Source organism: Ciconia boyciana, chromosome 21, assembly GCF_034638445.1.
Source record: "Ciconia boyciana chromosome 21, ASM3463844v1, whole genome shotgun sequence".
Lineage (NCBI taxonomy): Eukaryota > Metazoa > Chordata > Aves > Ciconiiformes > Ciconiidae > Ciconia > Ciconia boyciana.
This window is the reverse complement of record NC_132954.1, coordinates 4,141,730-4,159,963: the sequence shown is the minus strand read 5'-3', so window position 1 is coordinate 4,159,963 and position 18,234 is coordinate 4,141,730. Positions and strand designations below refer to the sequence as shown.

At 52.9% G+C, this 18,234-nt stretch overlaps 1 protein-coding gene across 4 annotated transcripts in view; it reads left to right on the top strand.

Annotated features, from left to right (window-relative positions):
* Positions 1-839: 839 nt before the first annotated feature.
* Positions 840-18,234, top strand: part of RPS6KA1 (ribosomal protein S6 kinase A1) — a 40,074-nt gene continuing 22,679 nt past the window's right edge. For 2 of the 4 annotated variants that reach the window (XM_072885166.1, XM_072885164.1), the window contains exons 1-2: positions 840-999; positions 7,686-7,730. In XM_072885166.1, coding sequence (XP_072741267.1) covers positions 937-999; positions 7,686-7,730 — 108 coding nt within the window. In that variant the 5' untranslated portion in view covers positions 840-936. The remainder of the gene's footprint in view (positions 1,000-7,685; positions 7,731-18,234) is intronic. The other 2 variants (XM_072885167.1, XM_072885165.1) reach the window with 1 other exon arrangement.

The following is an 18,234-nucleotide window of genomic DNA, read 5'->3' as shown; positions in this document are numbered from 1 at the left end:
ACTCAGCAATGCACCCTTTTAAAAAGATTTTTTTTTTAAAATAATTTTATAATGAAACATGAAAACATGGTGCTTTGGGATTTGGTAAAAAGTGAGTAGAAGAGAACTCCCTCCTATTTGAGAAAGCTGGCAGGTGAGAATAGCCATGAATTATGAATGCTTGTGCTTAAAGCACCTTTCCTCTGAGGCTCTCCAAACACCGCAGAAAGGTGGGTATGTTTTTTATCCACGTTTTGTAGGGAAGGCGGGGGGACACTGCAGGCGGTGACGAGCAGTGACTCATTGCACATCTCAAACTTGGAATCCGGATTTCCCAGAGCAGTTTCCTGCTTTAAGCAGCAACGTGAATGGTGTCACCCAGTTTATCCTCACCGCCTCTCCTTCTGGGGATGCTGTGTAGCATCGTGTGTGCGGTGAAAAAGCTGGATGCTCCTAGAGGGGGGAAAAAAAATAAAAAAAATCTTCCCGAGGCACAGGAGAATGGGACGTTCGGTGCCATGTGTTTTCAGTCGATGTTTGGCGTTCAGGTGTTCTTGGTGCCTTGAGGATCCCCTCGCTAGGCGCAGCGACCGCCCCTCTCACCCTGCGAGGGGCGAGCAGCGCCCTACCCCCCGTGTAAAGATCTCTTTGCACCCAAAACGCGCGGGGAACGGCTCATCGCCGGTCACCCAGCGCCCGCCCGTGCCGGCCCCCTCGCCACCGCCGCCCCCTAACAGCCCCCCACCCCTCGGGACAGCCGCTTGCCGGCCGCCACCGCCTTCCCCCGGCCCCGCCGGGCCCAGGCCCCTCCCGCCCCGCAGCTCGGCGGGCGGAGCCGCGCCGCCCCCGCCCCGCCCCGCCGCTCCCGGCCCGGCCCGGGCAGCCGGTGCCCAGCGCGGGGCGCCGCTCCGAGCCCGGCCGCGCCCGCCGAGCCCCGCGGGGCAGCCCGCCGGCAGCATGCCGCTCGCCCAGCTGGCCGAGCCCTGGCCCAACATGGAGCTGGTGCATCTGGACACGGAGGTGAGCGGGGCACCGGCGGCCAGGCATGGGGGGGCGGGGGGGGCTCCGCGCCGCCGCTCCCGGGGGTCTCCGCCGAACAAAGGAGCGCCCGGCCCGGCCCCCGCCCGGCGGGACCCTGCCGGCTGCGGGTGCTGCCGTTCCCCGGGGGGTGCCCGGCGGGGCGGGGCGGCCGGGGGCGGTTTGGCGGCCCGCGGGGGGTCGCAGCCGGCCGGAGCTGTGCGCTGCCGGGAGCTGCCGCCGGCTGCTCCGGGGCTCGGTGCGCGCACGGCGGGGAGCGCCGGGGGCTTCCTGGCTCCGCTGCTGCCCTTGCGGGCTTTGATTATTCGGGGAGCGTGAGCAGCGTGCTCCTAAATCCCCTCCCAGAGCCAGGGGGAAACGGTCCCCGCTGAAGGCCCGGGGAAGAAATGTCTCGGATTTGGGGTCTTTCTCCTCCAGGCTTCCTCGCTATCCGCCTCCCCAGCCCAGCTGCTCTCGCAGGCCTGTGTTTCAAACTCGGATCACGGTCCTGTGTCACTTTGCTGGTTGTCTGCCCTTCCCTCCTGCTTTGCTCTTTTCCTTCTAATTGAGACCTCCGAGCCAGATGTGCAGGACGGTGCGCAGCATCTGTCCACATCTGCAGGCTTGCATCACAGCCATTTCAGAATAAAGGGACAGCTCGTAGCAGTTTTCGCCCGGCGCAGAGCAGCCAGCTGAGGCACTGTGCTCTGGCACTCTTTAGTTAAACATCTTCCCATCTAAATTGGAACTAGCAGCTCTCCTGGAGAAACCAGAGGGATGGTGGGGATTTTATCCCAGGTGTTTACTCGGACCTCGGTGCTTTCCCATCGTTGTGGCTGGATTCGATGCTGTCACGCTCCTCTATCGTGCCTAGGGACGTCGCGATGGTTAATCGGTCATTTCTATTTGAAATTGCTCATTTCTATTTAAAATTGCCTCTTAAGAGAGCTCTGCTTTGAGTGGAGGCAGCGTTTCGCCACTGCTGCAATGACAGCAGGGAGGTCTGCTGGTGACTGGAGGTGAGGTTGCCTAATTTTCATCCGCCAGATATGGCACGGCTTCTCCTAGAGACCCCCCCCCGTGCGGGTGGGGTGCTGCGTGGAGGGCCTGCCCGTGCTGCGGGTGCCGAACAGCTGGCACGAAGGTGCGGTGGGCTGAGAGCATCTGCTCTGAAGCATCGCTTGAGTCATGAGGATGGGTTTGTGCTCAAAGGTGGGAGAGGAGCGAAGTCCTGCGACGACTTGATCACGATTCCTGAAACCACGTCGTGCGCCCGGAGCCAGGGTGTAGGTTACCGCTGGGAGAGAGGGCTTTTTATTTGTGGTTTCTCTCTTCCTAAGTCGGAAGATAGCCTGAAAAGCCAGAAAATGTAACTAGACCCGTAATAGGAGGAAACTAATGCTGGTGCCCAGGGTGGTGAGTGCTGTGGGTGAGATTCGTTTACGACTTAATCCCAGGTTTCCCAGGTGCCAGGCAGGTGCTGTGTCAGCATCACGGGATCTCTTCTGAGCGGAAATGGCCGGGGGGGTCCGGTGGATTTGTCAGCCCGAGTCAGCTGTGAAGATCATGGCAGCAGCAAGGACTGTTTTCCCCATTGCATTAGTAACGGGTGTGCTACTGTAAACCGAAACTGGAGGGCCTGCCTGTGGCTTCTCAGCTATCCCCTTCCCCCCATCTCACCTTGGCCAGAGCTCTAGGTCAGGGTCCGGAGCCGCTTGCAGGTGCTATTTCTGACGATCAGTCTTTTTTGCAAGTGATCGCAAGTGGGACGTTAGCAATTGAGCTCCCTCTGTTTTGAGGTGAGCGGGTATATGCACTCGACTCCAGTGAGGAAAATAATACGGATGTTCTTCGCCTCTAAACCTGGCTGCCATCGCCTGGGCCAGACGTTAGAGGGTTCCCTGAGATCCAGCAGCGTATCTGCAAACAGCGGAGAGGGACTAGGGTTCGGGCGGAGTTTTGCACCTTGAGAGGTTAAATTCACCAAGGGTAGGGGCGCAAGGAGAAAGTTTTCATCACTCCTGGGCAAGGTGGCACCACTGAGAAACCGAGGAGACTTTTCTGGAACGCCAGTTACGTAAATTGCCCTGGGATCGCTGCCATCCAGGTTAGAAACCGGCTTCCTCCAACCTTTGCTTTCTGAGTCATGGAGCAGAGGTGCTGTCACCACGCTGGTGGAGGCATCGGTCCTATTGTTAAGGGATTTGGGGTTTTTCCACTGTGCTCTGGGAGCGTTGGCCGTCTGCTGCTGGGGACGGGTCATGGCTGGTGCCCCTTGTCCCAGCTGGTCCCCCCTGTCCCGGCCCACCAGGGCTCAGCCTGTGGGGAAACGCATGGGAGTGGGCGGCAGTGGGAGCTCGAACTGATCCCCTGCAGGAGACAAGTCCCTCTGTCCTGGGGACTGAGCTAGCTTCATAATACTTTTTCCCTTCCCCCCCCCTTCTCTCTGCTGCTTATATTATTCAGAGTATTGCTTATGTAGTAGAAAAATCTGGCTGGGGCAGAGTACAAGCGATAGAGAGTGGAGGTGAATGACTTCATCACCATAGCGATGGATACTGTCATCGGGGCTATGCTTTTCTTTAAACTCTTGTCTTGTTACACAAACATACAGCAACACAACTGACGTGGGATTACGCCAAAGCCAACCACTTCAAGCTAATTATTTTTGCCTGTATATGTGTATCATCCTTTATTGAGCATGGAGCTATTCATGAATAACTATCTTTTTCAAGCATCTTAGCTGAACAAGGCATAAAACAGTGATCAAAAGATAGGGGAGGAAGCCGAGCAACTTTCGTCTCTGATATGCCTTGTGCATAGACTCCTCGGTCTGTTTGGGCTACATGAGTTCTTTCGGGGATCTTTATTTTTGCAGAATCATTTCCTTTCTCTGACCTGCGATAGGCAAGATCCATACATTCCACTTAATAATAATAAAATGCCTTGTTCTTGTGTCAAACTAGGAGGAGCTCTGGGGTGAAGGGTTTCTTCCCCCACTCCTTCCTGCTTGAATGCTTCACGGTTCATCAAAGTTGGGTGGAAGAGCACCTCTGGGTAGCTGGTACCCTTGTTGTGTTGTGTGGGGGCATCTCCAAAGTGACTAGTCAAAACCTAGAGGTCCAGAAATAGCAGCAGGCTGCTTTTCTAGGCAGAGCTGTCGATAATCCGGGATGACTTGTGCTGATGGTGCTAACTATAGAGCGCAGCCCTCGATGGCAGCAGGAGTGGGCACAGTCTTGCACGGTCCTGCCAGGGGTGCGACTCGTCCTGGTTTCAGATCAGAGCACCACCGGCCTGGTCTGTAAATTGCTCCCCGTGCTGTGGATTATGTGGAATTAAAGGGATTTAAAATGCAAGATGTCCTAAGATAAATATCTCCCAAGTTCAGCCAGGCTGGCAGTTGCATAACCAAATGTACTTGTTTTCCAGTGTACTTTTCTGCGTGCTATTAAGAAAACTTATTAGAGCAGCATGTGTGCAGAAGGGCTTTCGCGTTACCTCTCGGGCAGTTTTAGCTGTTGCTCGCCCAGAGGTGCCCTCGCTGCCAGGCTGCCGCCACGTGCCCATCAGATTAGCTCTGTAATCCCCGTTTCCGCTCGCCCCGGAGCAGTGCTGGCTGGAAAGCTGCAGGGACGGGCTGCTGGCCCCCGGTGAGGCTCATGCCGCTGCCTTCTTGGTAGCCCAAGCCCTGCTCTGCCACCATCTGCATCAGCTCCTTTACTGCCCTGGGCACCCAAGGGAAGGAGCTGTGCCTCCCTCCTGCAGCAGGTATTGCCCGGTTGCTGCCTGCGGGGAGATTTTTGGGGTTGTTTTTGGAGTAGGATGTTCAGGAAGCTCCTTTCCAACCCCGAGAACAATGTGCTGGAAGGGGGTGTCTGGCACGGAGGCAAACACACATGCGCTCGCCAACACGCTGTGCACGGTATGCAGGGGGAGTGCAGGAATAAAGCATTTTAAAGAGACAAATGTCAAACCAAGAAACCCACAAACTATTTCAGCCCTACTTAGGACGCGGTGAATGGCCGTATTTTATCTCAGGAGGTGATGAGTCTGTAGCTGTGAGTGTGTTTCCATCTTGGACGCTTACAAATGGCTCTTGAATTCCATATGAGGGAATAAAGACTGGTTTTGCTCTGGGGCAGAAGGAAAGCACTTGGCTCTAAATACTACAATTCTCTCCTTACACATCTGCCTTATATCAGCTTGAGAAAGTGACTGTTTCATCAGGAGCTTCATCCCTCTAAGACCATGGACCTACATGGCCAGGAAACCTCCCTGGCGTGGACACTTCTGTTTCTTTCCACATCCCTTCCATCCCCAGGTAGGATGGATTTCTGTCAACAGCATAGGATGGATTTCTGTCAACAGCAGTGTGTGGGACAAGTGCTCCTCAGGGTAGGGAGCTGATGAAACACAGCACTCGAGGTCTGGCAGGTCCAGAGGGAGCACCTGGTGTCTCCCAGCTTATCCTTGAAGCCGATGGGTGGGACAGACCCTGCGCTCGCTCACCGTGTGCTGGTCTTCCCAGGGGAATAAAAGACCTTGTCCCATGCAACCTTGTCCCTCGACTCACCCCTCTCCTGACACGTGCCTTATAGATCTGTTCTCCAGACCATGAGCCAGGCACTGCTTCCCTCTGTCCAACACGGAAATTCTACTTCTTAAGCGGTTTTAGACATAAACAGCCCCCCCTGAGCTATGGTTTTGATTAGCAGTGAGTTATGAATTGTTGATCTGTGACAGCTGAGCCAGTAAACATAAGCGTGTTTCCAAGTCTGGTTATCTCGAGCGCGGTGTCTCCCCCCTCTTTGCGGAGGCCATACGTAAACACAAAGTCTTAACTTCGCTTCTTGGCTATTCTTTGTGCTAATGGCACCAAGAGCTCTGTGTAAACATCAGGGCAATGTTCCTCTGGAAGAACTTGGCTCGTGTGGTAGTGCTATTGCTTTTTTCAGTCATTGGCTGAAAATACTTAGGAACTTAAGCCCAGTTTGAGTTGGTACTAAGATGACTTGTGGAGCTCGACGTGGATCCATATAAATGTAAATATTGCAGGGCCAGCGTCAGGCCAAGAGGTGGGTGGTCTTCTCCCCAGCTGCTGTGGTGGTACTCCACGTTGTGGTAGGACTAAGCTGTTCTGTGGGGTGCTGCAGGCAGCACAGGTTGGGCTGAGGTGGGAGTGGAGAGACCTAAATGTGAAGATACATGGAGACTCTGGACTATTTTCTGTGGATTTGAAGTATCTGAAAACTAAACTTGGGCTTAAATTTAGCTCTTTAGCGTTACACCTTTTATTGTGAGCTAGCCGCGAGCAGGTAGCCAAAGCGGTTTAAAAGCAGCAGTGATGACCTCCTATGGGAAGCAGAAGAATGTGAAGCTGGAAGCATCCATTGAATGTTGTAGAAAGCGAGTGCAGCATTAGAGGGAGGTTTTCTCAGCAGCCTCAAAGCTCTCTCAAGATCAACAATTGCAAGTTTTGCTTTGTATTACAAGGAAGTAAGTTAAATTTGGCCCAAGGGGGAGAAGGGGATAGTGTAGTCCTAAGACAGATGTCAGGTTGATGTCCCCTTGCTTCTCCAGGGAAGGAGCTCGCTGTGTTTCTGTTAGATTCCTGAAAGACTCTCAAACCCAGGCATTCAACTAAGAATCTGAGGCTGAAATACAGTTGCGTTGCACCTCTTCTCTTGGACCATAACATCTAAAGAGAAGTGAATAAATTTGCCTTGTTCTTTCAAAGAAAGAGGACTTCCATGAATTTTTGGAGCCTGAGACTGTAGCGCAAATAGATGTCAAAGCAAAGTCTTCTTGCCCTTGTTTTTCTCCACAGTCTGCAGAAAACCTTTTGTACGTGCTTATCCTGCTCGGAGTATCTACGTCTAATTAAATCCCACCCACTTTAGCTCCTGCTGGCTTCTCCAGGCACGGTGCTGTGCTGAACCTGATACGTCTTTGGTTCAGCGCTCGGTGTGACCGGCTGATGCTACTCCAGGCGGTTCAGGTCACCTGCTGTGACTTTGTACAGAGCTCCAGCAGCAGAAGCTGGACTTGCAGCCCAGAGGTGGCCTGGAGCCAAGCAGGTGGTGCGGATTTCCTGCAGCGGTATCAGCTGCGATAGGGTAATAAATAACTGATAAATGTTCATAGTAAAGCCAACGTCACGGCAAAATGGCTGTAAAATGCACTCTAGCACTGTTTTCCCGTCTTCACCTGATCTCCCCTGCTGGCTTCTTCCAGTAGTCCCAGAGAAACAGTGGAGGGGGTAGCCAGAACGCGGGTGCGGGAGGGGTGGGATGGTACGGCTGCGTCTCTAGAGCAGCTTCTGCAGCACGTGCTGCCGAGGGTGGGACTCCTGTGCCCACCGCCCCGGGGATCCACGCCTGAGGAGCGCAGGGGTGCCGTTCGCCCCACAAGTGATGGTCGGTATATCAGCAGTCCTAATTTCAGCTGGGGGAGCGTGGAGAGTCTTTGAACAAGAGCCAGGTTTTTGCCAGGTCTTTGAACAAGAGCCAGATAGTGACCCCAAGGTTTATGGGGAGCGTTCAACCATCTTGTACCATGCCTGAAAGTGGCATCCTCCCCTGTTTGTCCCACGTGAAGGGCTCTCAAAGCCAGCAGCCTTTGTAAGGGGGTGTAAGGAGCGGTCCCATGCTCGGCGTGTGCTAATGGCAGGTTCTCTTCCTTTGCAGAATGGGCAGGCTGCTCCAGAAGAAAGTGGGAATCCTCCATCCAAGGTAAAAATGCTCTGAGGTTACGTCTGTAAGTCACCTTCTGAGCTGCGTGTGGGGTGTGAGCTGACTTGGGGAATGGGTCGGGGACGGCTATTTTTAGATCCTGTAAGCTGCTGCTCTGTAATCTGGATGAGTGCATGTGGGATTGTAAGGGACTAGAGTAGGAGAAGAGAAAAGATAAAACCCCTTTCTTCCTGTCCATTTGGTCATCCAAACATATCTGAAAGTTTCCCAAAGGGCCACCTCATTCCAGCACACAGGAGATGGACTGGAGGCCATAGCAGAGGGCTAGAAGCAAGAATCCCTGGGGTCTTTCAGTGCCATGTTTACACCCTTCTCTACGTTGTGATCTTGCCAGATGGGATGAGAAATACAAGAGTATTTGATGGTTTTGGCACAGCTGCCCTTGCTGAGCGTCTGGTATCTGTTTATTCTCTTGCCTCGGTGCGGTTGGGAGAAGCTCCACTTCTGTCAAGTTGCCCTCTGCGTCCCCGTTAACATCAGCCTGTTAACATCAGTCCCCCGTTAACATCAGCAGGGAATGGTAGAGGGAACTGAGCTGCTGTCTTCCGTGTTTTAGGCAAGGGTCTGAATCTGCTAGACCTTCTTCAGACACCTAAAGCTCTTCCTGCTCCACACATGAGCAGCATGATGTTGAAGGACTTGATTTCTCTGATGTGAGCCCTCTCCAAGTACGAGACCGAGGACCGATGTTGTTAGCATGGTTATTTCCTAATAGTGCCCATACTTCTCTGTCCTGCAAGACACTATGCAGGGTAGAAGAACCATATCAGTGCCTTGAAATCATAATCCTTTCAGGATTTCCTTTTCTGATGCATACATGCTATAATCGTGAAGAATGACACTACAAGTTTGGCTTGGGAGACCTTGCTGAGCAGGTTGTCGAGAATTTGTCCTGTGCCTTACGCTCAGTGAGTGCCCTGTAGCAGTGTCTCTCTCTGAATCATCGTCCGTGCTAAAGGCCATGGGGGCTTATTGTATTGTTTTCCCAGTTGGTTACCACTGTATTTTTAGTAAAAGAAATTTAAACCTAAAAACCAGTTGTCTACTTTTCAGCCAGTTCTTTTCCAGGAACTTATGCTGGACTTCCAGCATTGCCATTGCATTTCAACTACCTGTTCTGCATTTCTGTCCCAGTTGCTGGACTGGCGCTCTTCCAGTGGCCTGCAAGAAATCTGGCACGGGTCAGATGAACTCGGGTCAATGAGTCTGTGCACTTCCCTCCCCTGAGAATAGTGGTTTTATGGTTCTTCACTGTGCCTGCATCTCTGGCATGGGAAAAAAAAAAATAATCTGTCTCTTCTGGTTGGATTCCAGCTGGGCTTCTAAGACTTGAGACTTTGCCTCTTTCATCTTCAAACACTTGGCTAAACTACCCTCCCATAAAAGCTGCTGAAGGATGTTGCTTTAGAAATAATTGAAGATTTTTTTTCTTTGAAGGACATCACTGGGACAAACTCTGGCTGGTTCCATCTGTAGATGCAGCCCCACAGAAAGATCATGCGACAGAGGCCAAAAAGTACTGGGGGTTCTCTTTGCTGCTCTCTGTCTGTGTCGGTCCCTCTGTGGGACACGGACGTGAAGTCCCCATTGCAGCTGGGGAGCTGGAGCAGAGCAGCAGGCAAGTTGTCCAACATCCCACAGCAGGGAAACCACAAGGGCCCTGTGCTACGTGCAGGTGTCCTGCTTTCCACTTTTCTGAGGCACCGTGGCCAAAATGCCTGTGAGCGGTGCCTGACAATCCCATTTTCGGTAACTTTTGAACACGTGAAGCCCTGCTACATGCTCCTGAAATAAGCTCGGTCGCATTTTCCAAGTTTGTACAAGGTACGTTTGCTACCAGCGCAGACAAATGCAATCCCTCCTATAAACACATACCTTCAACTTCAGGGCAAACTCTGGCACTCTGAGCCAGCTGTGATGCCGCAGATGGGGGAAGCAGGCAGCGCACTGAATATCTATGTATTTTTCTGTTCATTTGGGGGTGTATATCAGCAGCAGCTTCTGGCAGTAGCTCTACCTACAGCAAGGACTAAGGAAGGAGAAGTCAGCAGCAGTAAACATCTGAGGTTGGCTATTCTCAAGTTGAAGGCTGCTCAGGATCCCTCCCTTGCCCTTCTGTTCTAGCTGTGTGTGGAGAGCTGGAGGGGAAGAGGCACCTTTTTCTAGGTTTGTACTTGCTATCCTTTTGCGGCTACATCTGTGATCTCTTCTAAAAATAGCCTGAAGCCGCGACAGTGGCGATTACTCAACACCCACGCAGAAGTGCCCTCCCTCCCCCTGTTCCCGTAAGTAGGATGCTGCCAGAAGTACAGTTGTTATTTGCCCGGGCAATAACCAAAGACCCTTTGCAAAGGAGGAAATCCAAGAGTTCCTCAAAAGAGTTGGGAACTTCGCAGCTGGTAGCGTGAGACTGATGCAGTCTAATGCCTCCGTCATCGTCTCACCCGCTCTTGCTGCGCAGTAGGGTCTCTGGGCATGAAACGCAATGAAATGGTCACCGCGGAGGTAGCGAGGGGATGTTTTGGGCCAGGCTGGCTGTGATCTGGTACTTTCTAGCTGCCTTTGTAGCTCCAACTCAGCTTCCTACCGAGGACAGCTGGTGCATTTTACACCTTCTTGTGGCTTTTATTCCTGTGTGGATTCCCACCTTTCAAGAACAGTTGTGGTACATAAGTCCCTGCAAGCATCGTACCTCGGGGCGTTTATCTGAGGATCTTGGAAATGCCTGCGAGATGCTACAGGTTGGGCAGAGAGTTATCCAGAGCATCTGCCTCCCTTTGCACGGTCACAGGGAAGCCTGGGTCTGCAGTCAGGGCCATCCCAACAGCATTCCAGCTGTGTGGCCATGAGGAATTCCAAGCCAAACCCTCTCCTGACAGTGAGCACAATCCTAGATTGCTCATGCCCAAATCCTTGCTTATCTGGATGTTCCCAGTCTGTCCCTACCGTAAGAATCTGCAGTCTGCCAGGCAATCCTGGCCACATCCCTAAAACCAAATTGTTAATCCAACACTATATTGCACAGGAGCCTTTGGCAAAGATAGGTAGAAGGATGGCTTTTTTATTTTCCTCTCCTCTTTGGTGGTGGTGTTTGACCCTGTTTAAATTTGATGTTGGCTTTAGGATAGCAGCAGCGCAGTTCGTGCAAGGTTTCAACGCAATGTCTACACGATGCTGAACAGAAGAGCTGCTCTTTCACGTTTGTATTTGGTGGTAGAGGAGCAGGACTGCTGCTTACAGAGCCGGACTGCTACCCTGATATCCTCTGCATTTCAGGGCTCAGGGCTTACTTCTTTCCTGTTCTACCCGTTTCCTTTGACACAGCCTGGGCTGACACCGAGAGAAGCATCCCCTGCGATGGCCTTGCGTTAACCTCAGCTGCGTCTCTGCGCCGGTCAGGAGCAGAACGGGCAGTCTCTTGCCTTGCTCTCAAAAGCTGCTCTGCCCCAGGGGCTAATCAGCAGCGCTGTGCATTGGTCTCTAGGTACTGAACCTCATTCTCTCCTATGTTCTTTAGGTTTTAATTGTCAGGTAGGCTGAAGATTGGCCCTTGTTCAGCTGGGGAACGGCGACAGAGGGCTTGAATTCAGTGGAAAAATGGAACCTCTCATAATTGGGGTTTTACAGCCTGCTCTGCAGCCAGCTTGGCTGAGGGGTGAGCTTGTGCTCCCTGAAGGTGCCAAGTGTGAGGAATTATGCATGAAAGTACAACACCCAATTAGTGAAATCACTTCATAATGAAGAGCAGAGGAGTGGATTTGCAGAGCTGAGTGTGCCCACTCTCTCTCTGGAGGTAACGCTGGCGCAGGCTGGGGGTGCTGATCGGCTTGTTCTTGGGTGATAATCACAGAGCGCAATGAAAACTGGGGAAGTGAATAAGTAACCTCTTCCAGCTCTGCTTTGCACCATAAATGAGACCTTTGAGACTGGAGCGAGGGCTTGCTCTGCTGTGCACGCCAGGCATGAGGTGCCCCACCTGCTTAGGCTGGGACTTGCTGTTAGGCAGCAAACCGCAGTGGGATGCAGTAAAGGGGAAAGCACGGCTCTTTCCCACATCTGTGTAGCTCCTGCTGATTTATCCTCATGTCCTGACCGAGTAAAGCTTGCAGAAAGATCTGCCCCCACAGCATCTTCAGCAGGGGAAGCTCAAAGCAGGAACCCTGGCCGTGGACACTTCTGCCCAGAGAAATACCTGCATCGCCAGTGTTAACATTAGTTTGTGTCGTTCTGGGTGAAACACCCTGTTATAACGCTTTAGTGATGACAAAGTGCAGTTGCAGTCACAGCTCTGAATTGTAATTCGTTGCAATGACTTGGAAGAAGGAGGGTTGTAGCCATCTACCTGTGATAGCTGAGAGACGTGAGGCTGCTCTGTGCCAGTCCTCTGGGTGGTTCAATAGCAGTAGTCTGCTGTTAGAAATAAGGCTGGTTCTTATTTTTGCTAAACTCCTTATGTACCTGCTGAGGTACTCGAGCCCAGCTCTTCACTCCCGCCTGCAAACTGGATGTAGCTGGAGAAGCTTTCCTGCAGGCTGGATTTCAGTGCTGGTGAGGAATCCTGCTCTGACCTCTACACACGAACTGGGAATTTTTCATGCTCCTCCAGCGGCACGTAAGAGAGGAAGGCTTTGTGCTGCTCCATCATGGCATACTGCATTAGTGCTTGCTCATAGCTCTGCTTTCCAACAGTACATCTCGCTCCTTCACCCAGACTTTGCGCCGTGCGTCTTGCCCTCGGCTTCGCTGACTGGCAGAACATCCATTGACAGTTGTCCTGGCTTCTCTGGAGCTGCGTTGCTAAGTGGGTGGTTGGAGGGGAAGCGTGAAGCATCTTCTCTTCGCAGTGGGGGAGGAAGAAAGAGTCATCGGAGACCTGCTGGCCACCAAAGGGCAAGTCCTGTGTGCCCACCTGGTGTCCAGGTGACAGAGGGCTCCCGTTGCGTAGGCTGCATGCTGCCAGCATTGCACGTGAACTGCAGCTCCAGGCTGAGTGCAAACCTTGTTGACGGAAGACACGTCCAGTGGTGTGATCCTCATCACTACTGGACACCACTGGACATCGCAGCCTCTTAACGTGAAGGGTTTTAAAACAAACAAGTGGAATACTCTGCTTTGAAACAGGCCTGGTGTGTTTGCACAGCTGCTGTTGTTTTCTCCAAGAACTGGAAAGCTATCAAATGTGGAAAGAGACAGGTACCTCAGCAAATCCCTTCTCTGCCCGCTGCCGCTCTTCTGCTGCTTCCAGCCGCTCGGCCAAGAGCGCTCCGGCCGGTCTGGTCCCCCAGGGCTGAGCAGCACCTGGGATGACCTGGTGGGAGCAGAACACCTTGAGCATGGCATGGTGCTGCCTGGAAATGTGCCTTCCCCTCTGCACGCCAGGGACGGGCTGCAGCTACTGCCGCTCTCAACGCTTGGCTTTTTCATCCTGTCAGTGGTAAAGCTCTTAGTTTAAACTGGCTGCTCTGTCTTGTCAGTTGAAGTAATCAAGTGGGTTTGTTTTTAATGTAATGCCTGACAGCTGCCTGGCTTGCTCCTGCCAGAGCGTTTGCTCTTCGTCCTTGGCAAGGCCGGGTTATGGTTAACAGCAAGCTTCTGAGCTCTTAAAAAAAAAAAAAAAAAGCCTGTTCGAGGAGCAGAGTCTCTGATGAGCTGCAGACTCTAATGAATAATTGAAGAGGGGTCAGTTTACAGGACTTGCACACGAGGAATGCAGCAGAGTCTGCAGCGCTGGCGAGCAGCACTCGAACAGCCCTCCCGCACGGCGTGCCGGGGTAGTCTGACCCATCAAAACTGCTCCGGTTTCTTCTCTTCCATTTCCATCCCCCTCGTGGGTTAATAGAAACTGCCTCAAGCTCTGTCTCCAGAAAGTCTCTTGTACTGAAAAAAAAAAAAATAATCTCTGCGCTGTACGTGGAGGAAACCTGTGATCTCCTCATCAGGGTTAAAGGAGCTCTTGAGCCTGCAGCAAAGCGAGGGATCCTCCTGCCAGCCCCTCCTCGGCCAGGCTTCTCCTGGCTGTCCGAGCTGAGGGGGCAGAGGGCACGGGATTGCTGAAGTCAAGCTCTTTGTGGACCCAGGAGGAAGTGTGAGCAGGGCCAGAGCTCTGCCAGTGCTTCCCCGGAGGGACGGAGGAGTCGCGGGCTCCTCTCTTGGGTTGAGGGAAAGGTAGATGGAGACCGGCCGCAGGGGACGGGGTGGTGGCAGCTCCCTCTGTGCCAGGGACAGCAGCAGAGGGCTGGCACCAAAGAGGACCCCGAAGAGCTCAAACCAAAGAACTTCTTCACATTTGATTTTTCAAGGGGTCAGAGTGGGATTTGGTCTCTGGAGCATGCTGCCCCGGCAACTGGGAGCTTTGAGTCCCCTTGGCTGGGTTTATTGGGGGGTCCCTGGCTCCACGGCTGGCTCAGATGCCAATCTGGGACTCTCCCTGCACACACAAGCAGCCTCTCTGAAGCTCCTGAAACTTTACAAGTCTGAGCTTTATTTGGAAGCCGAAGCCTAGCTTTGACATGAGCAGTAAATTCCTTCCATAGCTCCAGGTGAAGCTGCAATAACTTTTTTTCCCCCGCCGGTTGCACCGTGCTACCTGCCAGGGGCTGCGGGAGGCTGGGGACCATTTGGGGAGGCCAGTCCCAGCTATCCTCTGAGGACTCCTGCCTTGCCCAGAGCCCTTCTCCTTCACCCTTAGGAAAAGCCACTTGCTGTGTGCCTGGGGCTGCCCCCACGGCGAGGGAGGCAGAGGCATTGCCTCCCAGAAACTCCAGCTGATCTCATTGCAGCGATGCTCTGAGGCAGAAAGGGTTTCCCGACTGCAGTGTGAAATCCAGGTCCTTCCCTTGCCAGTCCCGGAGTGCGCAGCCGGGAAATGCCTCCCCTTTGGATACGGAAAATGAGGGCGTTTATCCCTCGTTTGTACTTGAAACCTCGGTCTCGATATAGCTTCTGGCGTGGCTCTGGGAATACCGAACAGACTGTGAGCACAATCTTTTTGTGCTCCCGTAAGCACTCTGAGATGTGGCAGTATTGATTTCCTTGCCGTCAGAGAGGTGTATTTAACCGGACGGCGCAGGCTGGCCTGGTTACAGATCGGGAATATGAGTGTCTGCTTACAGAGGGGGGGAGGCGATGGCTCTGTACGGTCATCGGGCCAGCCAGAGAGCACCGGGACTGGGGACAGCGGTGGTCTTTGGGGGGTCACTCCTTTTGTGCAGCAGCACCAGGAGGGGAGCCCTGGGGTCTCCGCATGGACAGGGCAGGGAAAAAAGCTCCTTAAAATAGCGTTTTTCATATTTGAGGGGAACAGGACAAAACATGTTATTCCCAGTGTTCAGGGTGACTGTAATTCCCGTGCCAGGGTGACGTTTGAGAAGGGGACAGAGCGATCTTCACGCTACGGTCCCGTCCCCGGCACGCGGGGCAGGCGTGTGCCTGTGTCACGGCTGAGCCGGGGAGGGGGCGGCCATTGGCTGCATCAGTATTTTTTACAAGCGTTAAATGAAAAAATTGTGCTTTGCTACGGCAGGCGCTCATCCTGTACGCTCTCACTAGGGTGTTGGTAACGCACAGCTCAGGGTGTGTTTTGGACGTGGGGTTTTTTTTAACGCTGATAAAGTTCAGAGCCACCATGAAAATGTGACGATCGCTTTTCTCTCAGTGCTATCTTGCACGTGTATCCTTCCCGGAGGGTGGGAGAGAGCTGGGTTATTCCACATACCAAAACCTGGTAGGTACCAAGCCAAGGCTTTTCCAAGCCCTGAGACCACTTTTCATGTGTCTTGCAACAAGAAAACTGCCGGCAGCATGTGTGCTGTGGGAGGAGTATGGAATTCCTGCATTCCTGCGATAGAGAATAGTTTCCACATCCCACGGTAACTCCAGGGGCAGCAAACAAGCCTTGGTTCTTGTTGTGAAACCAGCGTTATATTTTATAACTCAGTTAGAAAGAGTTTTCTGTACTGAAAGTAGCAAAACTGCATCGTGCCTAGATGGAGGATAGTGCTTTAACGCTGGTTCCTAAGCGTAATATTCTTCATTTAGAAAAGCGTGGGAAGGGGTCTCCTGGTTTTAGCACCATCAAAGCACGAGTTGATCTGAATTTGCTGAGAGTGGACCTTTCCTCCTTGCTGGGAAATGTGTGTAGGGCTGCAGGAAGGGGAGGCAGTATCCTTTGCGCTTTCTAAATGGAGACTAATTCGTTCTGGAGAAGCTGCGTAATTAAGTGGTTCCTTATTTCCTGGCAGTTAAAGGTGTTTTCCTCTGTGGCATCTCATTTCACTGGGTGCAAAGTCCTGCCAGCTGTGAGTGCTTCTCTCGCAGCTCCGCGGCAGGCTGCAGTGGCACGGGAGAGCTATTGGAAAGTCTCAGCAGGCTTTGGGAAGATGTTTTGCCTGAGCTTGTATCTTGAGCCCAAACTGCTCATTGTCAGCTGATCCTGGCCAGCTGTGGCTTGTAGTGCCTGGAAAGGGTGGAGAGAATTTTTTTTTCAATTTTTTTTTTAAAGAAACTTGCAGGATCTGGTGCCAGAATGCCCCTGGAGAGAGCCAGGAGCAGGGAGGAGAACGGGGAGTGCAAGGGGGATGCCTGTGCCTGAGCCTGCCTGCTTTCTCCATCCCACAAGGGACCCGAGCTCTCTGGTGTAAAGCAGATATTTTGGTGCTCCTGAGTCAGGTAACAAGATCAAAAAGGATGTTGTGAAGCAGAAGGGCTTGCCTTGCCGCGGGAGCTCTGCTGCGTGAGGCCACCTTCTGCCTTCTCCCTTCTTGAACCTCAGGCTTTGCATGAGAAAACATCTTAGCCTTTTATCCGTTCCCAGATCGCCCCTGGTTTAGGGGTGCTGAATCTTCCCGCAGAGGTGTTTATGAAATGGGTCCTTGCTGCTCTTGCCCTCCTGTTTCACGACAGAAACACGTTTTGGACATTGAAGATGCTCCGAGTGCCACCTGCTGGAGTGTGCTCGAGGGGGAGCAGTGGCCGGGCAGCCAGCCTGGCAGGGTCCCCTGGGGCTCTCAGCCTCTTTGGGGTGACATGGCCTGTCCCATGGCTGCAGACACCAGTACCTGTCACTCTCAGCCCCTTTGGGGTGACACAGCCTGTCCCATGGCTGCGTGCACCGGTACGCGTCACCGCTGTCCCACCGTGCTCTGCTGGAAGCCCCGTGCTCTGCTACTGCTGCTCTCCTCCTCGTTGCCAGAGCGTGTTGGTGTCTGTTTGTGGCCTCCAGGATTTCGCAGTGTCTCCTCCCTGTGACAGCTCCATCCACCTCCACGGAAGGTGATGTGGGTCACTTTCTTGCACACAAGAGAAGTGAACTTGCTGGTGAGAGAAGAAGCCCATGAAAAAGGGTGGAACTGCTCCATCTAAACACCAAACAGGGTAAAACTGCGCTGTCTTGGTCTGAGTCTTCCCTTTTTAGGGATTTGCTTGTAACCCCCATTGTGGGCAGCCAAGATCGCTGCTCAGAGTGGCAGCAAAGCCCTTCCCAAGGGTGACCGAATTAATATTGCGCGGAGCATTTGGCTGCCTCTCTGAGCGGAGAGGAATCGCCCCGAGTAAGACAGCAGAGTGCTTCTAGGGTGCTCGGAGTCTAAGGCTTTTGTTTTAAGCCATACGGAGGGAGGTTCCTGGCGTTATCTGTGCCGTGATGGAGTTGGTTGTTCAGTTCTCCCAGCTGCCTTGGTCCCGTAAGAGTTTGTGCATGAAGGTAGCAATGCAGAGGATTTCCAGATGCCGGTGTTACCGACAGCCTCGCTGTGCAGAGGTCTGACTGTGTGTCCTGGGTTTCTTCTCTTCTCCCTCCCCCGTTTTTGGTTTGGTTTGTTTTTCAGAAGACCTCAGAAAAAACAGTCCTCGGAGATGGTGTAGGGTGAAACGTGCCTCTTTTCCCCTGCAGCGCTGTTCCCTCTCAGTAATCCCTTCCTGCAAACCTCTAGCAGGAAAGCTCCTGCCAGGAATCCGCCCCCATCCTTATCCACTTATCGGGAAGTTCCAGTTGCCGAAGTCCCCGCTGCTCCTTAGCTGTGTTTGTAGAAGTGACTTTGTCCAAGACTTCCATCTTCAAAGCCACCGCCCGGGCTCTGGCTGCCTCCCGAGGCTTTTGTCTGTCAAAACAGCAAATGCCCTTGTTCAGCGTGAGTTTAGTTTAAAGGACTAACGAAGCTGTCTGTCACCCTGCAGATCCTCTTGGATTGCTCTAAGAATCTCCCTCTTCTTTTAAGCTCTGTCCCTGACCTCAAGCATTTATGCTCCTCCTGAAAAAGCTGTTGCCGATTCTCTGATGTCTCATAGGGGCATGGGCTCGCCTCTTCCCTCCATCTGCCACCTGCTTTTATAAAACCCCCAGGACTGAATTCCTCTGCAGCTTTTCCTGCTCCGAGTGTGGTTGGAGGTGGCAGAGGAGCTCAAGCTGTGTCTTTTCTCCCTGACCTTTTGCAGATGTGGGCATGCACGTACTAAGCAAAAGTAACCCTGTCTTATAAAATGCAAT